The sequence below is a fragment of the Carettochelys insculpta genome, chromosome 30 (assembly GCF_033958435.1).
Source record: "Carettochelys insculpta isolate YL-2023 chromosome 30, ASM3395843v1, whole genome shotgun sequence".
In the NCBI taxonomy this organism is placed as follows: Eukaryota; Metazoa; Chordata; order Testudines; family Carettochelyidae; genus Carettochelys; species Carettochelys insculpta.
In genome coordinates, this window is record NC_134166.1 from 8,341,391 (window position 1) to 8,360,325 (window position 18,935).

General features: G+C 52.3%; 1 protein-coding gene across 1 annotated transcript in view; it reads right to left on the bottom strand.

Moving 5' to 3' along the window:
- Window positions 1-2,826: 2,826 nt before the first annotated feature.
- CGN (cingulin) overlaps window positions 2,827-18,935 on the bottom strand; it is a 60,068-nt gene continuing 43,959 nt past the window's right edge. Inside the window, exons 18-21 of the mRNA XM_074981202.1 lie at window positions 13,396-13,514; window positions 10,239-10,347; window positions 8,246-8,409; window positions 2,827-7,491 (exon numbers count right to left, since the gene is read on the bottom strand). Of these exons, the coding sequence (XP_074837303.1) occupies window positions 7,350-7,491; window positions 8,246-8,409; window positions 10,239-10,347; window positions 13,396-13,514 (534 nt within the window). The 3' untranslated portion in view covers window positions 2,827-7,349. The remainder of the gene's footprint in view (window positions 7,492-8,245; window positions 8,410-10,238; window positions 10,348-13,395; window positions 13,515-18,935) is intronic.

The following is an 18,935-nucleotide window of genomic DNA, read 5'->3' on the forward strand; positions in this document are numbered from 1 at the left end:
CAGATTTAAAAAAGTAGCTATCCTGCAACAAAAAAGCCTTCCAAAAACCAGACTCCAAAGAGAACAGAAAGTCCTGTGGCACCTTAGAGACTAACAGATATTTTGGAGCAGGAGCTTTTGTGGGCTCTGATTAAGTGGGTCTTTGCCCACAGAAGCTCCTGCTCCAAAATATCTGTTAGTCTCTAAGGTGCCACAGGACTTCTTGTTGTTTTCGAAGATACAGACTAACAGAGCTACCTCTCTGATACCAGACTCCAAAGAGAAACTGCAGAGCTACAATTCATTTGCAAATTTGGCACCATCAACCAAGGATTGAACAGGCACTAGGTGAGGCTGGCCAATTACAAAAGCAGTTTGTCCCGCTCTTGATGTTCACACCTCCACATTAGTCACTGATAAATGGGCCACACCTTCCCTGAGGGAATTCACCTGGTTTCTCCTCTCTTGATGTTCACAGCTCCACATTAACTGCTGATAATGAGCCACATCCTCCCCAGCTGAACAGACTGTCAGTTCTGGCCCTCCCTTTGACTGGGACTCCCTCCTTGTCATACACCCAAATATTTAAACCCGCCTCTGGAAACCCCCCACTCATACATCTGATGAAGTGGATCTTTGCCCACAAAAACTTATTCTCCAAAATATCTGTTAGTCTGTAAGGTGCCACAGGACTTCTGGTTGTTTTAGACTCAAGCTAGCTGGTTTGTGAGGTATGGGGTCAACACGCCTGTGCTGTGATGTTTAATCTGCTAATGCAGTGGTGATCTAGCGACAGCTGGAGCTGTGACTCAGAAGCTGTTAGGCAGAGGGCAGTCATTCTACGCCGCTCTAGGATTGTTTTGCTGGGTTCTGGTTTCTCTCACTGGAATGGAGTAGCTGGAACTCACCGTTGAAGCCCTGAATCAGTCTCTTCAGGTCTGAAACATGAATAGTTCACTTGGGCTGCACTCAGCGAGACTAGAAGATCTGTGGGACTAGCATAGTCACTTCCTGTGGTGTTATATCACCTAGTGCAACTGCGTGCTGGTACATACCTCATATTCCTAGGTGCTCCTCCAATACAGGCAGGCCTCTTCCTCCAGCAAGTACTCTGCCCCTCTCCTGTTATTTGCAGGGTGGATGTTGATCGTAGAGTCCTAGGGCTAGAATAGACTTCAAGAGGTCATCAAGTCCAGCCCCTGCCCAAAGCAGGATCAACCCCTACTAAATCATCCCAGCCAGGGCTTTTTCAAGCTGTGGCTTAAAAACCTCTAGGGATGAAGATTCCACCACCTCTCTAAATAATGCATCCCAGTGCTTCACCTTCCTCCTAGGGACGTGTTTGGTTACTGATGGAATATAACAGCAAGGAATTTATCCATTACCTGTGTGCAGTTCAGATAAGTTTGTTTCCCCAGTTACAGGCCCCATTTAGCTTTGTAAGTGACAAGTCCCTGCTGTAAGTCCTCTAGCGTCAGGGCAGTTACACCAGGGACCACCTGGCCTGTGCATGTTTAATTGGAGCTCAATACTACACCACGACAAACACCTGCCACCCAGATCAGCTCAGTAAATTAGCACTTGGCAACCTCCATAATAAGCGCTAGCAACAAATCTCCAGCAGGGAGAGTGAAGTGGTACGCAAGTAGCCAGCTTCCCGACTAGTGCTGGACAAATAGCACAGGGAAAATAATTTTCCCTCTTGCTGGTTAGACACACCCGCAATTGCTCACACCAAGATATGGAGTGACTCTTCGTGCTGCTGCCACTCTACCTCCTGCAACCTTTCACTCTGGCATCAGCGGCTCAAGGGAAGAAAATGAGCCACCTGCATCAGTCATGTCTAAAGGGGGCACTCGTACATGGCCCCAACATTCTGCAGTGCTCTATGAACATCCCCTCCGAACAGTGAAAGAACACACAGAGGCCATCTCAAAGCATCCAAACCATCAATGCACGTCACGTTCTTGTGACCCCAATCCTATTGGGACATGTTAAGTGTTTGCAGAATCTGTCATAATAGGTAAGGGATAGGGGTCTGGGAAGGCAATACAGTGTGTGTGTGGGGGGTTCCTTGCTGATCTACAGATGTTTCTTCCCTTCCTTGCTTGAGGCCTGGAAAAAACAAGCAGTTGCACCAAGACTGCAATTCAAATGCATCTTTTGTTAATAGCTTCTGTCTGCATTTTCTTGCTTGAGTCTCACTCGCTCTGTAAGAATACTTTCAGGGTCACGTCCTCTGCAACCTGCTGATTCATCAAGTATGTAATGTAGAAAAGCGCTGATGTAACTGAAAATCCTGTAAACAGAAGTGGGTAAAATAATATTCATCACCTGCCTATTAATATTCATTGTATGGGAGCCAACATTCCTAAACAAGGGCTTCACAGAAGTAGAGACAGATGTGTGAATTTACATCCCAAGATGGATAAAGGTCTCACTGCTCATTTGAAACAGGGTGTTGGGAGTCCGAAGCAGAACAAGTATTGGGAATACTCCACTACCCCATCCTCAACCGAGTTTCCTGTCCTGTAACAGAATCCTGGTTCCTCGCCAGCAAGGTCTTGAGGGGGTCACAGCTTTACAGGAGAATTTTCACCTGGCTTCAGTACAAGACTTTTGAAAATGACTTCTCTTCAAGTCACTTTACATGAACTGTTTTCGTATTGATGCTGGAAGATGGGGGTCCTTGTGCTCCGTTGTTTGGTCAACTCAAGATTGTCAATTGTGTTTGGTCTATCTGTGCAGTGCCAAGTGCCCACTGCTCTCAGTCCACGACTGGGGTTGCCAGCACAATAACAAACAGAAATAAATAAATGATACAGAGGAAACTGCAATGCAATTAGCTTCAGTGTGGATAAACTTTTAATTTAAAAATAGAAATTCAAGAGCATATGCAAGAGAAACACAAAGAGTTACATAAGAATCATATCATCTCTCTCAGATGCTGCCAAACAAGCCATCAGACTTTGCAGGGGCACGCAATGGCACAAGAACTAATTCCAGAGTGGGGGTGCTGAGCTGCACCCCACTCCTTACCTCTGTCTGCACCTCTCGCCACCCCTTGAAGTGAGGACCTCGCAAGTGGGGCCAGCAGCCAGTCACCTGCATGTGGGACTTGGCAATGGGGCCTGCAGCTGAGGGGGGCCTGGGGCTGGCAGCCAATACCCTTTACATGGGAATGGCAGCTGAGCAGGATCCAGGGTTGGGAGTGGTGACAGCGGGTGGAGCACAGCAGGGCTGGCGGCTGGTCGCTGGGCAGCAGGGGCATGTGAGCTGGACGCCGAAAAATGTGGGCAGTACGACTACTTCCCAGGCCTATGGGGGCATGAAAGCCACTCTGCAGCCATTGCTATTAGTGTTGGACTTGAATCAAAACTTCCCCTCCCTCATTTCAAATTCCTAATGCATCCAGCAAGTTATCCATGCAGATCTCAGCCAGGATCTCTGCCCCAGTCCAGCCACTGGTGGAGAGTGCCCCTACAGTAGGCTGATCCCAGCATGTTTCTTCGGCGGACGTGCCAGCAGCCTGCATCGCCATTGCTGCTGCCAGAGGACAAAGCCTGCGGCCCAAAGGAAAATTCCTACAGCCTGGCAGCATATTAACCTCCATTTGTTGTCCACGGAGCTGGAGGGAACCTGGCCCCTCTCAGCCTTCACCATCCAGCCCAGAAGATGGGGAGACAATGCCGCAGGTGCTGGAGGTTCCCCATGCACCTGGCACATGACAGACTGTGTAATTCGGCTGTGCGTTTACAGCAGAGGGAGAAAGAAAATTCCAGCACGTGGAAGGTCCCAGCCTCAGGTCACCCACTCCAACCAACCACGCCTGCAGCTCAGGCGCTGTAGTAAATGTCGGTGGGTTCCCAAGGGGCTCACAGAAGGCCTGGCTCCCATTAGGCTCCTGCAGCAGGAGCCATGTTAGAGACCATTCCTCCCACACTGGGAAGACCCTCTTCATGCTCCATGAGCCTCATCAAGGTCTGTTTCCAGGGAGCCCCCTCACTTCCTTACTTTGATGGCTGGTGGGGGAAGGGAACTTTAAATTCCATCCCATTCTCCCACCCTGGCCACCTCCCTTCTGAAGATGCTGCTTCACTGATCCGCATGCCCATAACACGGCAGAGTTGGTTTCTGCGCCCAAACCCTGATGAGGCGTCTGTGGGGACTTCCCTTGGATTCAGACTGACAAGCCCTTGGGAAACATTGTTGGCTAGCTCCCTCTCTGCAGGCTGCTCTGGAGCAGGTGGGTTCAGAGAAGAAGCAAAGCCAGATGCAGGAGGCAGAGAAAACAGGACAGTCCTCAAAAAAGTGCTCTCTGGTTAGAGGAACTTTCACGCCAGCAAAGCCTTTGCAAGGCGTATGTTCCTACGGCCAGATCAGATTCAAGCCATCCTCAACACAGCCACCGCCACCCTCTTCTGGGGATAGTAGGATGGGCACTGTTGGGCGGTTGCGGGGGGCGGGGGGGGAATTTCTGCAGCAGGGTAATTATAAAAAAACCGCACAAGTGCCCAGTGAAGAGTTCCCAACTAAAACCCAAAGAGACTCAACCCATCATGATCCAATGTAAAAACCCAGCTGCTGGAAAGCAGAGGGGTGGGGAGGGTCCGTTGCTAGTGCAGACGTGCTCTGGTCTATCAACGGCAACAGCCTCCTTCACACCAGCCAAGGATCTGGCCTTCAAATCATAAGTCAACACCCTCAGCAGTGATGGTCTCTAAGAAAATCTTGGCCTTCCTGGGCAGATTCCTCCTCTCCCCAGCCTCCCAAGGCAGAGACAAAGCTGACTGGGATACATTGAGGAACTAAAGGGGTCTCTGAACCAGCGGTTGGGCTACAGCTGGCTTGCTGATGACCTGAGATGCATCCTGCAGAATTTTTCTTCTGGGTTTTTTTTGGGAGGGATCATTGCCAGGCTGGCCTGGAAATGCTGGCATCTAACACATTCTAGAACTAGACTGGCGGCTTTGGGAATTCCCAGTTAGAGGCAGCTACTTCCAACAGCTTATGAAAGACTCATGTTGGCTCCCTCAGGCATGACTAGCCCACTGCCATGGAGAAGACCTCAGAAGACTTGCTGCTCCCGTGGCATTTCACTAGCTACCTTGGCCATAGCTACAGCTGTTCAAACCAAGCACTAGGACCAATCCCAAAGCATGTCTTGTGTATTAGCCTCATCTGTGTGGCAAAGGGGAAGTGCCCTAGTACAGCAAGACAAGCAAAGCAGGGTGCAGACAAGGGCCTGGTGGGAGCAGAGGGGCAGGGAAGCTAAAATCATGCAAGGGACAATAATGGTTACATTTCAGCACTGAGGACTCAGACCAGGCTCCAGGCTGTATTCTTCCCCACTCCAGTTGTCTGAAGCAGGGAGGCGTGCGTGCGTGTACACGCAGCTAGATTATTTTAAAAAGCAGAGACATGGTTAAAATGGTCTCCCCAGCTAGAATTTCACTGGAGTAAGTTGTTGTCATCTTCCCCCTAGACAGATCATCCAGGCACATTAAGGCACAACGGTCAAGGACCAACTTACCAGTTGGTCCGAAACCCCCTGAGCTGGTAAAGTTTAAAAGGTAACAGAGGGAGACAGAGGTGTTAGCAGCTCAGCTTGCAACAGATGTAGTGGATTCCGCCCCTCCCCCTCCAAATAAATCAGCACTTTATGAACAGGTGCAAATTCTGCTGCAGATGAGGCTCAAAGCAGGTCCCCGTTCAAGGACACACAGGTCTCCTGTTTAACCACCCACAGTCAAGGCTATCCAAGCATTGTTCTTTCCCCTCTGACCAGCTCTGCTGCAACTCTGAGTGAAGCAGGAGCAGGTTTTAGGGCTACAAAGCTCAGAGGTGAACTTGGCTGCTTGTCCCATCAAAGCCGGTACAGCTCCTGCTTTTCCACTAACATCTGCTTCTTCCTTAAGCATGTGTGCTGCCCGCCACAGGGGGCTGCTTTCCTAGGCTGGTTCATGAGCAGAAGCCAGAAATTGCTGACAAGGAGTAAGATAAAAAGGAGGCTCCAGCTGGCAGATCCCAGCTGTTAACTCTATTGCAGACAGCCTTGAAGGCTGATGCCCCTTTATACAGGGCACGAAGGCCACAAGGCAGCTGAGCCCCAGATGGAGCCCTGGGGTTACACCTCGTGCTGTGACCAATTGCTTGGCTCAGACCGAGGTGGAGGCAAGCTCTCGGTCTCAAAGTGATCGTGTGGTTCAGCTATTCCAAAACCTATCACTTCTTTTGCTACAGGCCAGCTGTGATGGGCATTAGTGTAATGGCTGACAGCTGGGGACTGGATGGAGACCCACCACTTCCTCTCACAGAGGTCAGGAACCCCTGAGATCAGGATTAACCTGGGTGATCTCAAACCTTTCCTTTCCTCTCCTCTAACTCTGCAGGATTGTGGCTGTGTATCGCCCCAGACCCAACTGTGCCTTGGTCTCCACGCCCAGACCAGGGCCAAGGGAAGGGGCCCTGGAGTCTATTGCACAAGCACATAACGCTAGTCATTGGGCCAGGCTGAGGTTCCCCTTTCCCATCATTATGGGCTCAGAGACCCATCTTTCACAGCAGCAACGCGCTCACCGTGAATGAGGAGAGCAGCAGCACGCTGGGCACACGGATTGATAGGCTGGCCGAGAACAGCGTTCTTAAGTGGTGAGGAAATGGAAGGTGTCAACAAAAGTCCTGGAAAAAGCAGTTGCCGTTGTCCCAAGGACTCCGAGCGGGTTTCTAGAAATGTTAAGAAGGATTCTCAGAGCAGATCAAAGATTCCCCCCACACAAAAGCCATCTCCTCAGACGCTGGTGGCTGCCTGTAGCCTACTGCAGTTCCCCTGCTGGTGGAGAAAAGCCAACACCTGCTGAGGCCAAAGAGACAGGTTTGTCTCTGGTTTACGGCCCACAGAGCAGCATCCTGCCCTATTGCACATTTCCACACCCCTCCCATACACACCCAAACAATTGGTTAAGATATGAAACACCTGGAATTTAAGCAACATCCTGAGAATCACTGAGAGAAAGAACAGATTAAGTAGAATTTTCTGTGGTGCTTCACCCCACATTCCGCCCATCCAGTAACTGCAGCGGAAAACATTCCTTCACATTGTCGTCAATTCTTCCGCTGCCGGCTCCTCTCCAGTTCAGCTGTAATGGCTGCTTTTCCCAGATGGACACGCACCTCAGCAGAGTCCAATCCAAGGACTGCTGGGCACTGGGACATGGTTTTTCCTCTGAAAAGTGACTGGAGCGTCAGGAGTTGGGGGAGCTCCCCTGTGGAATGATGCCCTGCAGGGTCTCTCAGAGAACCTGCATGGGTCTGGCCGTGGTAGAGAGGACGGTTTCTGGGAGCCAGTTAATGTCTCACACAGACACCTGCTAGCACGAGCTGGTCTGCAGATTCCCTTCCGTCAGTAGCGAGGCGATGGAGGATGGGCCGTAGGTGCTGTCGAACTCCTCGTCTGAGCTCAAGTGGTCGTCGTTCAGGGAGGACTCTGCTGCCGAGCGAGTGGCCTTGCGCCTGGGGCAGGGAAAAGAACGAGTTCATACCTGTGCAGTGGAACAGCTGTGCTTATCCGACTTGGGATTCGGCCCCAGGCAGCTGTTTTCCTGCTTTAAAGCAGAGCCCCCCCCCGCCCCCCAACTGCCCAGAGCTGGGATCCTGAGGGTGCCTGCTGAGGCGGCTTTGACACCCTACACACTGTATTAGGAGCAGCAGCAGCAGCAGCAAGAAGAAAATGTGAAAGTCCCAACTACGAACAGTTACAAGCCTGCTGAGTGGAACTCTCCAGGAGCTTGGGACAGGTCCACGCCCAGCCTTGGTTTGGCCCTCAGCAGGACTGGGATGTTCCATTAGCCCTGCCCAACGCTGGGGCCTTGGCTGGAGCATGGCTTGGGTTGGGTTGCAGGCATGCTGCTGCTCTGTGCCCAGGAGGGTGCTTAGCCCAGATTTCTGGCAAATTTCCCTTGGTGTGTCCAGCATAGAAACATGCGTAGCTCCAGGGCTGGGCCGGGGAAGAGGCAGCCTGCCATGATCTCTCAAGGGGGAGTTTTCCACCACCACACCACCACTGGGAGGTGAGCTTGGGCTTCAGCTGGCAGCAGAGAGAGTCTGGCACAGAGCAAAGACACAGAGTGGAGGACAGAGACACAGTGCTCCAGGAGCCGTGGCTCTGGAAGGACCATTGGACACAGGGCTAAGGGGGTGGGGAGATTCTCCAGTGCACAGCTGGGAGACTATGACCAATACCTCCCCTCCCCCACACTCTGCCTACCAGGCCTCCTTCTCCAGGGTCTTGATGCGATTCTGCAGCTGCTCGTTGAGCTCGTGCTGCTCCTCCAGCTCCCTCTGAGCTTTCTTCCTGGCGCTCTCCAGGCGCTCGATCTCCTCCTCAGCCTCGTCCATCTGGCGCTTGAGCGCCTTGACGCGTAGGCTCAGCTGTGCGGGGCAGAGCAACGGGGACGGGGGAAGGGACAGGGCATGTTGGTTTACGGTGGTGGCAGGTGGTGCCAGACCTGGACACCCATGCGGTGCCGGAGGGACTCAAGGCTCCCTCCCATCTCTCTCTCCCCCTGCCCCAGGACAGCAAGAGCCATTCATTCAGTCACCACAGTGCCCTGGGGCTGAAAGAGCCCAGAGCAAACCAAGCAAGGACTGTGCTCAGCTCTGGCTTGACAGCCTGGATGGCAGCTCCAGGATGCTGCGGGGCTGGGACTGGCAAAAGAATCTAGAGATGCTACAACTCCCAGGGCACATTCCAGGGTTCCTAGCGCTGCAGTAAGCCAAGCCGCTCTTAGACTCCGCCGCAGTGAATTATGGGAGCACTTGTCTGGCTTTCTGAGCATGGGAGGGGAAGGTTGTGAAGGCACTGGAGAACTAGTCAGCACCATGAAGTACAGTCTGCATCAAGTGGAACCTGAGCCCTCACCCACAGCCCCAGCCAGGCCGGCCTGCCCGGGTGTAAGGAAATAAACTTGGGTAGATGTGGACTGGGGCAACTGGCCAAGAGCCCAGGCAAATCTCCTAGAGGGTTAAGAAGCAACAGGCCATGACAGGAGGGAAGGTTTTTTCTTAAGAGATTGGAGTAAGCAGTTGAGGTGAGACAAGGAGGAGGGGAAATAAAGATGCGCAGATAATGATCCAAGTTTACTAAATTTTTTGCTACACTACATAGAATCACAGAACACTAGACTTGGAAAGGACCTTGAAAAAATGTCATCAGATCCAGTCCCCTACCCTCACAGCAGGAGCAGATGATACCTCAGCACCATAGACAGAGATTATGTTATAATCCTGTGGGCTGTGGGAAGTCAGGTGCAATTAGGACTCTCTCTACCAGGAGTCCAAGTAGACAAGACAATCGATTCCCAAGAGGGACTGGACACAGGCTGGTGCCAGTACGTTATGTGCAGAGGCCTCGGGCTGTGGGATGCCACCTGAGATACTACAATTGGGCAGGTTAGTTAGGCAGCAAGAGGAATGTTTGCTCCCCCGGGGCTTTGTTTTCAGTGAATCACAGGGAGGTGGGGTGAATAGAACCCCACAGAGCTGCCTCAACACCAAGAGAGCAGTGCAAGAAGGTGAGAGGAGGGCAGAGAACAGAACAGGGGAGGGAGGGACAGTGACAGAGCGTAGTTAGGTGAGAGGGAGCACTGACAGAACAGGGAGCTGAAGGCTTGTGAGATGGACCTGGCGGATTCTAAAAAGGGACCATTTTGCAGGGGGTTTTCCATTCAAACCCTGGCCCCAATGCTCTCTTTAAGGACACAAGAGGCAAAGGCAGTGAAGTATGTGGGTGTAAATCAGGAGGGGGGAAGGTCTGAGGTGGCGGCAGCTGGAGCAGGGACAGCTCTTGCACCAAGAGGAGAAAAGAGCCAAGTGAAGGAGAGACCGGAGAGGTGTGGGAGAGGAGCGGAGACCAGATCCCTGGGTTGGCCCACTGGTACCCTGGTTGGACTGGTCTATAGGAGAGGTCTGGCCCCAACGAGAGCCAAATTCAAAGCCACTGCCTTAGCTGATGTTCTAGGGATTGAGTGATTCGTGAGCAGGCTAGGAGCAGCTGTGTGAAGGGAGAGAGCGAGTGATCTCGCTGGCTGCACAGAGCTGACTTGGCTGAGGTTTCCCCATTTCTCTGCCAAGCGGGTGCCAGCGGCTGCGGAAGACACTTAAACGTTTAAATGAATAATAATTGGGTAACAGACTGCAAGAACAGAGCAGAGGGCTGGGAGCGAAGCCCAGTCAGAGACAGCTGGCCTTCTGCTACACACCTGGTCCTTCTGGTCATTCACGTGCTGCCTTTCGTCGTCGATCTGGATGGTCAACTCCTTCACCTTCCGTTCCAGTTTGCGGTTCGAGGACACCAGGACGCTCTTCTCCCTGAAACCACATTGGAGGCAGAGCTCAGCGGCTGCTCCACTCAGACATGCATGCGATCTCCAGCTGGTTACCTTCTGCTGTACCTCAGACACCCCTACTGGAGTTCCCAGTCTAATAGGGACAGTGGGGTCAATAGCCACCACCACAGGCCCCGGGGCAAGATGGGAGGGGGGGCCCCCCACAAACATGGGGGGGCAGTCAGCCCTCAGCACCACTGGAATAGTGGAGTCCCACCCCCAGCCACACAGAGTGGCACAGCAGCAGCACTTCAAAAGGGGCCCAGAGCTCCAGACGCTGCCACTGCCAAGGCAGCATCAGCAGCCACAGCCCCAGGCCCCTTTGAAATGCCAGGCCCTGGGGCAACTACCTCCCTCTCCCAGCTTGAATATGGAAGAGAGACAGGCACAATCACCAGCAATGTTCCCTTAGTTTTTCCCATCCGTGTCATTCTGTTATGTGCACTGCCAGTAGAAACACAGGCTGCCAGCTGTGGGTGCTTTGCTAATCAGCTGGGCAGCACCTGAATCTCTCCTAGGGGGCCCACTGAGTGCACAGCTTACAGAGCACTGATCACCACCACTTTTCCCAGATAAAAGGCCCAGAGAGGCTACAGCTCACACTAGACATCAGAGGCAGAGGTGGGATTTGAACCCACAGCTTCCAGGCACCTGTGTGGCACCTTAGCCCCACGGGCTTCCCCGGATAAGCTGCCTCCCATAGGATTCTTCTCAAGAAAAATTACGACAGTGCACGAGGATTTAGTTGTGGTGCAAGGTGGCAGGTTGGCAGGCCTGGAAACAGACACCCTGTTTATTCACGGCACGGGGACAGCCCCAAGGCGGAGTGCGCCAGGCACACTTCCCCCAGCTGTTGCGAACAAGATTAGGCGGCAGGTGGCTTATGCAATGCAGCACGCTCGCGACTGGGCTATGTCAAGCCAGTTGAGCTCTCAAGGCTGAGGTGGTGATGCCCAGCTGGGCTGGGGGAAGCCGAGAGGCTTTTTGTGCTGTTTTGTACACCAGCCATCAGAGCCACTTTCTCTAGAGGAGGTGCTATCCACTCCTCCAGCATTTGACCCCGGAACGGGGTGACCAACCCGCAGCTCTTGAGCTGCATGCAGCTCTGTGCTCAATGAAATGCAGCTCTGAGCCAGGTGCCTGGACTGCACATGTGCCCCACTGCCTGGAGGGAGAAGCCCATGGCCATGGCATCTCCAGGGAGACCCAGGTAAGGGAGGGATGGGGGAAGAAAGTCTGGTCCTGGGGGAGGGGAAGCATTGAGCCATGCACGTTCTATCTATAGATATAAAACATATAACATGTGGCTCTTTGCACTCTATCTACAGATATTTTGGCTCTTAGCCTCTACCTAGTTGGCCACCCCTGCCCCAGACAGACAATGAGCCAGTCCAGCCCCATGAGCTTCACTGATGAGGAAAGCCTATTTCTAGTCTAGGATGGGTACTCTTCACCCCTCCTAAAGGCAGTGTCTATAGGCACATCTTCATTAAAGGTGCATTGTGGGGTTTATATTAAACCCAATTAAACTGGTACCAAGAGGACACTCAGATTTCAGTTAATTTACATTTAAAATAAAAATACAAACTTGGCTGCCGGGGGAGAGGCCCTCTAGCTGAAACCAGGGCGTACATATGAGGGCTGGAAACGTTTACCTCAAATACATTTAAAGAGCTGGCGTTAACTGAGCATGACACCCCAGCATAGCTGGTTTTCTTTTCGGGGTTCTTTTGAGCCTAACCACAGCTGCTCCTGGCTGCCAAGGGCCCTGTAACCAGGCTGTCTGTACAGCTGTTTATTCTGCCTTGTGCTGCCGGGTAGCTCAAACCCGGCCAGACACACAGCAGGTGAGATACGGCCCCTCTCCTGCCAGTGAGGAGAAAAGCTGTGGAGTCGACCTGGCAGACAGGTTCCCACTGTCAGTCAGTTCCAGCCCACCCCGCTTGGTCCCATAACCCCCTGCCAGTGAAAGGGTTAAATGCACACACTCTCCTGCCACTTCACAGAAGAATACACTCAACACTTGTGCAAAACCTGACCTCTACCGAAAGCAGCAGTGGTGAAATGAAGCCTCGGTATGTGCCAGGGAAGCAGCTCAGGAAGGAAGTCCATTCTGGACAGGAGCGTGGTGAGAGAAACAGGACTGAGCAGTGGAGGAGACAGAGGATTCTGGACATGAAGGTCTGGGGACCAGCACCAGGACTACTGAATGAATCCCCTTCCTTAGGCTGCATAACAAGATCATGGGCCAAAAGGGGCTTCCAGCTCATGAACTCCCTTGAGACCCCGGCTCGTGCAGAGAGCCTTGAGCTTTCCAGTTAGCACATAGGGTCGGGGGTAAACTTTCCTACACACCATTACCAGTGCTGCCACATGCAGCAGGCTTGTGTGTGCCTCAGTTTCCTTCATCCAAAGCTGCCCCGTCCATAGGAGGACTGCCCCGAACCATCCAGCTTCTTGGAGGGTACAAGGGCCAGCAGCAGCACCCCTAGCTTGGCTCTGTTCTGTGGGTTCCCAGTGTCACTCGGGAGAAGAGGAGTTGAGGGCATTGGGTAAGGAGCAGAGCAGGGATGGGAAGGGGCTGGGCACTGGGTCAGGAAGATGCGGCCTGGGGGATAAGGTGGAGGGGGTAGTGTCTCCCTCCCCCCGCCAGGATGGTGCTGCTCCCGTCTATGAATTGCAGGTAGTGACTTCCTCCATCTCTGCGCAGAGGGGCTGAGATGCTTATATTGGTTTAAAACACACACAACTTTCCAGTGTACACCAGGACAGTCGGGTACGAATTTTTATGGATGCGGCGATACTGATGCAACCCCCAGCACAGACAGACACAGCGATGCGAGTATAAGAGGTGCCATATACCAGCATAGTTTAGCTGCGATAGACGCAACTCCCACTGGGCCAGGGGGAGGGTGGGAGAGGTTGCTAGAGCAGCAGCCGGGGTGTTTAGACAAGGGCTCACCCTGGAGCCCTTTTTGTGATCTTCTGCCAGACTGGGCCAAGCCCAATTCCTGGTTTCCACATATTTTACCTCTCTTCTGCCTGCAGCTTGTCCTGCAGTTCCTGAATCTGCGACTCCAGCTGGGACAGACTGGCACTGGGTTTCTGCACGCCTTCTGAGCTGGCCAGTCGGCTTTTCAGGTCTTTATTCTGCGGGGAAAGTTACACCTGGTTAGTCACCCAACAGCCAGGAGCAGAGTGAGAAAATTGGCGTTGTAAACAGAGAAGGACCTGGAGTGTTATGTAAACATCAGCAGGGAGTCACGCTCTGCAAAATCCTTTTTGCAAATAGAAATCTTAACAGTTATATAAGGGCCATTATCAGAGAGGCAGCTGTGTTAGTCTGTAGCTTCGAGAACAACAAGAAGTTTTCCTGCATTAAAAGGCTGCCAATGAAGTGTCGTTTAAAATGGTGTGCAGAACTATGGTGCTAAAAAGCAGGGGCAGACAGTTCTCCTGCTCTGCAAAGCCGATGCTGTCAGAACATGCTGGCTGGGGATCACAGGGCTGTAGCTACACTGTGCCACCCAATGCTCCAAGACAACCAGCATGAAAAAAGAACCCCGTGCACCTCCCATGGAATGCAGCAGACAGGCCCACATTCCTGTATGGATACAGGGTTAACAGCAAGCCACAGATTACTGACAGGGGCACAAGCCCATGCAGAATTCAGATGTTCATGAACAGCAGTGTCCCCCTGCAAGCCGAGCACTTGGACAGCCACCCAGGAGAGATTCAGGTGCTGCCCAGCTGATTAGCAGGCACCCACCGGGGGTAGCACACGTTATTGGCGATGCACATCCACACATGCTTTGGTGGACATTAAATTTATTCTGCCCATAGATGGAAAAAATTAAGAGGGAACATTGATGACCAGAGTATTTAATAGCTTCCTTAGCCCAAGAGCCAAGATTGCCAGCTTCACCTCCTTCCCAAAGAGCTCCTCTACCCAGTTCCACATGAAGGGACAGCAGAGACAAACACCCACATTAAACATGCCTCTTAACTGGCAGAATACAGGAAACAGAAAGGGCTGAAAACTTTAGAAGAATGAAATCGATGGACCCTCGTGACTCTTTGCAACAACTTACATCAGCCGTTGAAGCCAAGTGTTGTTTTGTCCTTGTTAATTATATGCAGGGAACAAGAACAGCTTGAAGGATTTGTTTCTCTAAACCAGCACACACTTGTGTTACAGAATACTCTGCAACACAAGTCTAGGCATGCTGCTGCTACTACATGTTCACAGCAGCCCAGGCTGCAGTTTGGCCCATGTTTCCCCCCGGCTTTGGGAAGCTAGAGTTCCCCTACCAGTTAAGGAGCATCAAGGGGGGAAAAGACGACTGTCTAGGAGGCATGAGGAACCACCTGAAGTCATTACAGACCCATCTTAACTGGCAGGTTTGTCTGAAGCATTGGCCAAGGGCTGCCTTCTGGCTCAGATCTGAAGCTGAGCTAGTTTGGGTCCGCACAGAACAGCTACATTCAGACCCTGAAGATGTGGGCCTCAGGTCTGTTTCGCCCAGAACCACTGCTGATTGTACCACCAAGACAGGGGGAGACTCTGTGCCACAACCCCCAGCCCCAGGAGCGCAAGGAAGGAAGAACAGGGTGAGAGCAGAGATCTCTGCCATCCACCTAGCCTATGCTGGTACTTGGGATCCCCTTGTCGCCCAGGGTGCAGTTTTAACTCTGGAAGAGACAGTCACCAGCCCCTCCTGTCCCCCTCCACCCCCGCCCCAACTCTAGGGCTGTGGGAAGCTGTGTCCCGGCCTCCCCACACAGAGCTTCAAGAGTGTCCTGTGGGCTGCAGACAAACCCTCTTGCCCCAAGCCCTCCCTCTCCACCGTCAGGAACAGCTCTTGGCAGCAAGGTCAGCATTCTGGGACGGGCAAGACCTGCCTCTTGTCCTGCAGTAGCTTAGGCCCTTCCCTCTCCTGGGAGGGCAAAGGGCAGTCGTCTGCCCATGAAGTTCACTCCTTATATCCATGAACCAGCCAGGAGACATGAGCCTATTGCCTGCACTGCACCCTGCAACAAGCACTGGCTATGCCCTCAATCACCAGGCTAAGAACAAATCCAGAATGATTAAAGCTAGGGCCTTTTGCAAGGAGCTCTGGCTCCAAGCCAAGCTACCCAGATGCCCTGGGTCACAGCCACAGGGCAGGCAGGGGTTGTGGGGATGACAGTGCTGGACGCTGGCAGGTATTCTCAGAGGTAAGGGTTACAATAGTTGCTCCCCAGTAGCCTGGCACAGCACCAGCTGGTAATACCTCCATGCCACACAAAATTCTGCTTAGGGTACGCATGCTGCAGGTGGGAATCAAGTGTCCTAGGCTGGGCCGACAGACTCAAACCATCTCTGCTTGAGCTAGTCCCATACAAACCAGCGTGGACATTGCTGGTCTGGCTGACCCCTGGGCTCAGGCGCAGGTGGGCAGCACCTGGACTGCTGCAGCACCCAGGATGCTATTTGTAGCATGTTAGCTTAAGTAGAACAAGCAGGAGAAGTTTCCGTCAGTGCAGGGTGGAGCTTCCTGTCTGACTGGTGGCCTTTCTGGCAGCAAGGACATACCTAGCCTGGCTCTGCTCCAGCGTCCAGCTAGGGGCATTGGTTCTGAACATGGGCCCTCGAGAGTTCCATTCATTGGCTGTCTCAGATCTGTACCTCTGCTTTGCCATCTGCAACTTCTCACACTGCTCTCACCAACAGCCCTTCCCTGTCACCTAGCGATCCCTCTTTGCCTTGTAAAAGCCAGGTCGAGCCCAGGGTTCTCGGCCTCCCAAGGCATGCCGCTAACCTCTCTCCCCTGTGGGCAGAGGGAGGGTTACAGGAGTTCCATGGGATTAGGGAAAATAAATAAATAAAAATAAAATACACACCCATTAAGAGATCCCCGAACAAGGTGCAACAATGCCTGGGGTGTCGAGATGGGTGTGTGCAATAAACTGAAAATTAAGAGTGAGGATTAAAGTGAAGAGACACCCCTTATTATCCCAGCAACCGCTGGAAGGACTGCACAGCCAAGGGACAGGAGGCGGCATGATGCCACCAGAAGAGGCCTTGAGGATCTCTGCCTGTCCCTGCTCAGAGAGGAGGTTAAACACTTCAGCCATTGACAGCATTTTGCAATCCATATTTCAGAAGTCTCTCCACCCCCCTGAAACACCAAACAGGGCCCACTGGAGCAGAGGCTGTGCTGCATCTGGCAGAAATCTCACAGTCACACTCTGGGATGCAGATGAAGGAGGGGGATGACAGGGACACAGACTCTTCTGTGCATAGAGGGGCTGGGAACAAAGCCGTGCACAACAGGATTGTGACTGCAAGGCCAGAAGGGAGCAGCGTGATCACAGTCTGACCTCCTGGGTAATTCGGGCCAGAGAACTGCCCCAAAGCAATCTCAAGAGCAGATTCTGTCACAAGGACATCCAGTCCCGACTCAGTCACCAGCAGTGGAGAATCCACTGTCAGCAAAATTGTTCCCGTGGCAGATGACCCACCTGCTTAAAATGCACGTGTTATTTCAAGTCTGAATTTGTCTCATGTCAACTTCCAGCTATTGGATTGCGTTAGGTCTCTCTCTGCTGGACTGAAAGGCCAACTGTTAAACCTTGTTCCCCATGTGGGAATTTGGACCTGGTCTACACGAGGGATCAAAGTCGATCCCAGATACGCAGTTCTAACCACACCATCTGTGGAGCTAGATTCAACTTATCAGGATCGACTTTCTTCCCTGGTGCAGATCAAGCATCTTTTGGACTCACACCTACGTCCTTTACTGTATGCGTCAGCCTGAAGTACCAGGGTCAACAGCCAAGCACAGAGCGCATGACTTTGCCACGTCTTCACACACACGACAAAAATCAATCCATGGAAGCTGGATCACAGCATGCCAACACCCCCGTAAGTATAAACCTACCCTTCAGGCCAGAGCCGGCCCAGCAGGGCCCAGCCAGCGGGTGGGGCTCAAGGCAGCATGCTGATACAAGCCTGGCTGGTAAGCAAAGGCAGCTGCTGAAATTATTTGGGGCCTGGAGCCCTGAAGGCACAGACCCCAAGGCACCCACCTTCCCCCTCTTGCCCAAAGGCCACACCTGACTTAAACTACACTAGTCACTCTTTAACCCTCCCTTCGGTAAGTTTCATATATTGAAATCTGTGTCTGTTGCTGCCAGACAGGTGTTCTAATCCTTTGTTTGCACAACTCTTTGCTGAGCCCTCTCCAATTTATCAGTTTTTCCCCCCCAACTGCAGGCACCAGAACAAGACCAAGGATTTCAGCAAGAGTTGGACCAGTTCTGAATACTAAACAGTCAATAATTTCCCTGCTCCTACCAGAGATTCCCCTGTTTACACAGCCTAGCAGCACATTACCCCCTCAGCAACAGCTTCCCACAGGGAGCTCACATTCACCATGACCCTTAAATTTGTTTCAGCATCATAGAATCCTAGGGATGGGAGAGATCTCAGAAGGTCATCAAGTCCAACCCCTGCCCAAAGCAGGATCACCCCCAACTACACCATCCCAGCCAGAACTTTGTCAAGCCAGGTCTTAAAAACCTCTAGGGATGGAGATTCAATGACCTCTGTAGGAAACACATGCCAGTGCTTCACCACCCTCCTGGTGCAATAACTTTTCCCTAATCTCCAACCTACATCTCCCCCTTTGTATCTCAAGACCATTGCTCCTTGTTCTGCCATCCGTCGCTACTGAGACCAGCCTCTCTCCATCCTCTTTAGAGCCTCCTATCAGGAACTTGAAGTCTGCTGTCAAATCACCCCTCATTAGTGCTTCCCAGGCAGATGACATGGAGGGCAGAGAAGGATGAAACAGAACAAGCAGCATTTAGCAGGAGTCCTGGCTAGCGCCAGATGGGCACTCTTTGGGAGGCGTCACTGCAGCGGCAGGTTTGGAGGAGGTGACGACTTTATGAAGGGCAAGAAGAGGAGAGGGTGGCATGGCTGAAAGCACAATGGGGTATAATATTCACGTTGCTTTTCCATGCAAGTGTGGAATAATTTCATGTGCACTGAGGCATGTGTGGATGTGCAGCACAAGTAGGAAAAAAAGGCACCCGGCTGCGTGTGCTCTGCTAATCTGTTGGGCAGCATTTGAATCCCTCCCAAGTGGCTGCACAAGCGTGCGGCTTATAGAGGGCACTGGGTGGGGGGCAGACATTTGTCGATAAAGACAAAACAAGCAGGACCAGTAGAGTCCCTCTTGTGTAAACTAACTAGGATTGTGGTGAGCTCAGACAGACACTCAGGTTGTGGGAAGTAGCAACGGGACACACCCACTGGACCAGGTGACCCTGTTTTGGGTGGGCGACAGGCTGTAGCACCGTCTCTCCAGATTAGCTTTAAAACTCCCAAGCAAAGGAGGCCTTTCACCCCTCTCCTTAGGGACCCTTCTACTGTCAGAAAAGTCTTGCGGTTTGGAAGAGCAATGAGAAGCCCTGTGGCATTTTACAGACTAACAGATTTACTGGAGGATAAGCTTTCATGGGCAAAGACCCACTGTCATCTGATGAAGTGAGTCTCTCTTTGCCCATGAAAGTTTATGTTCC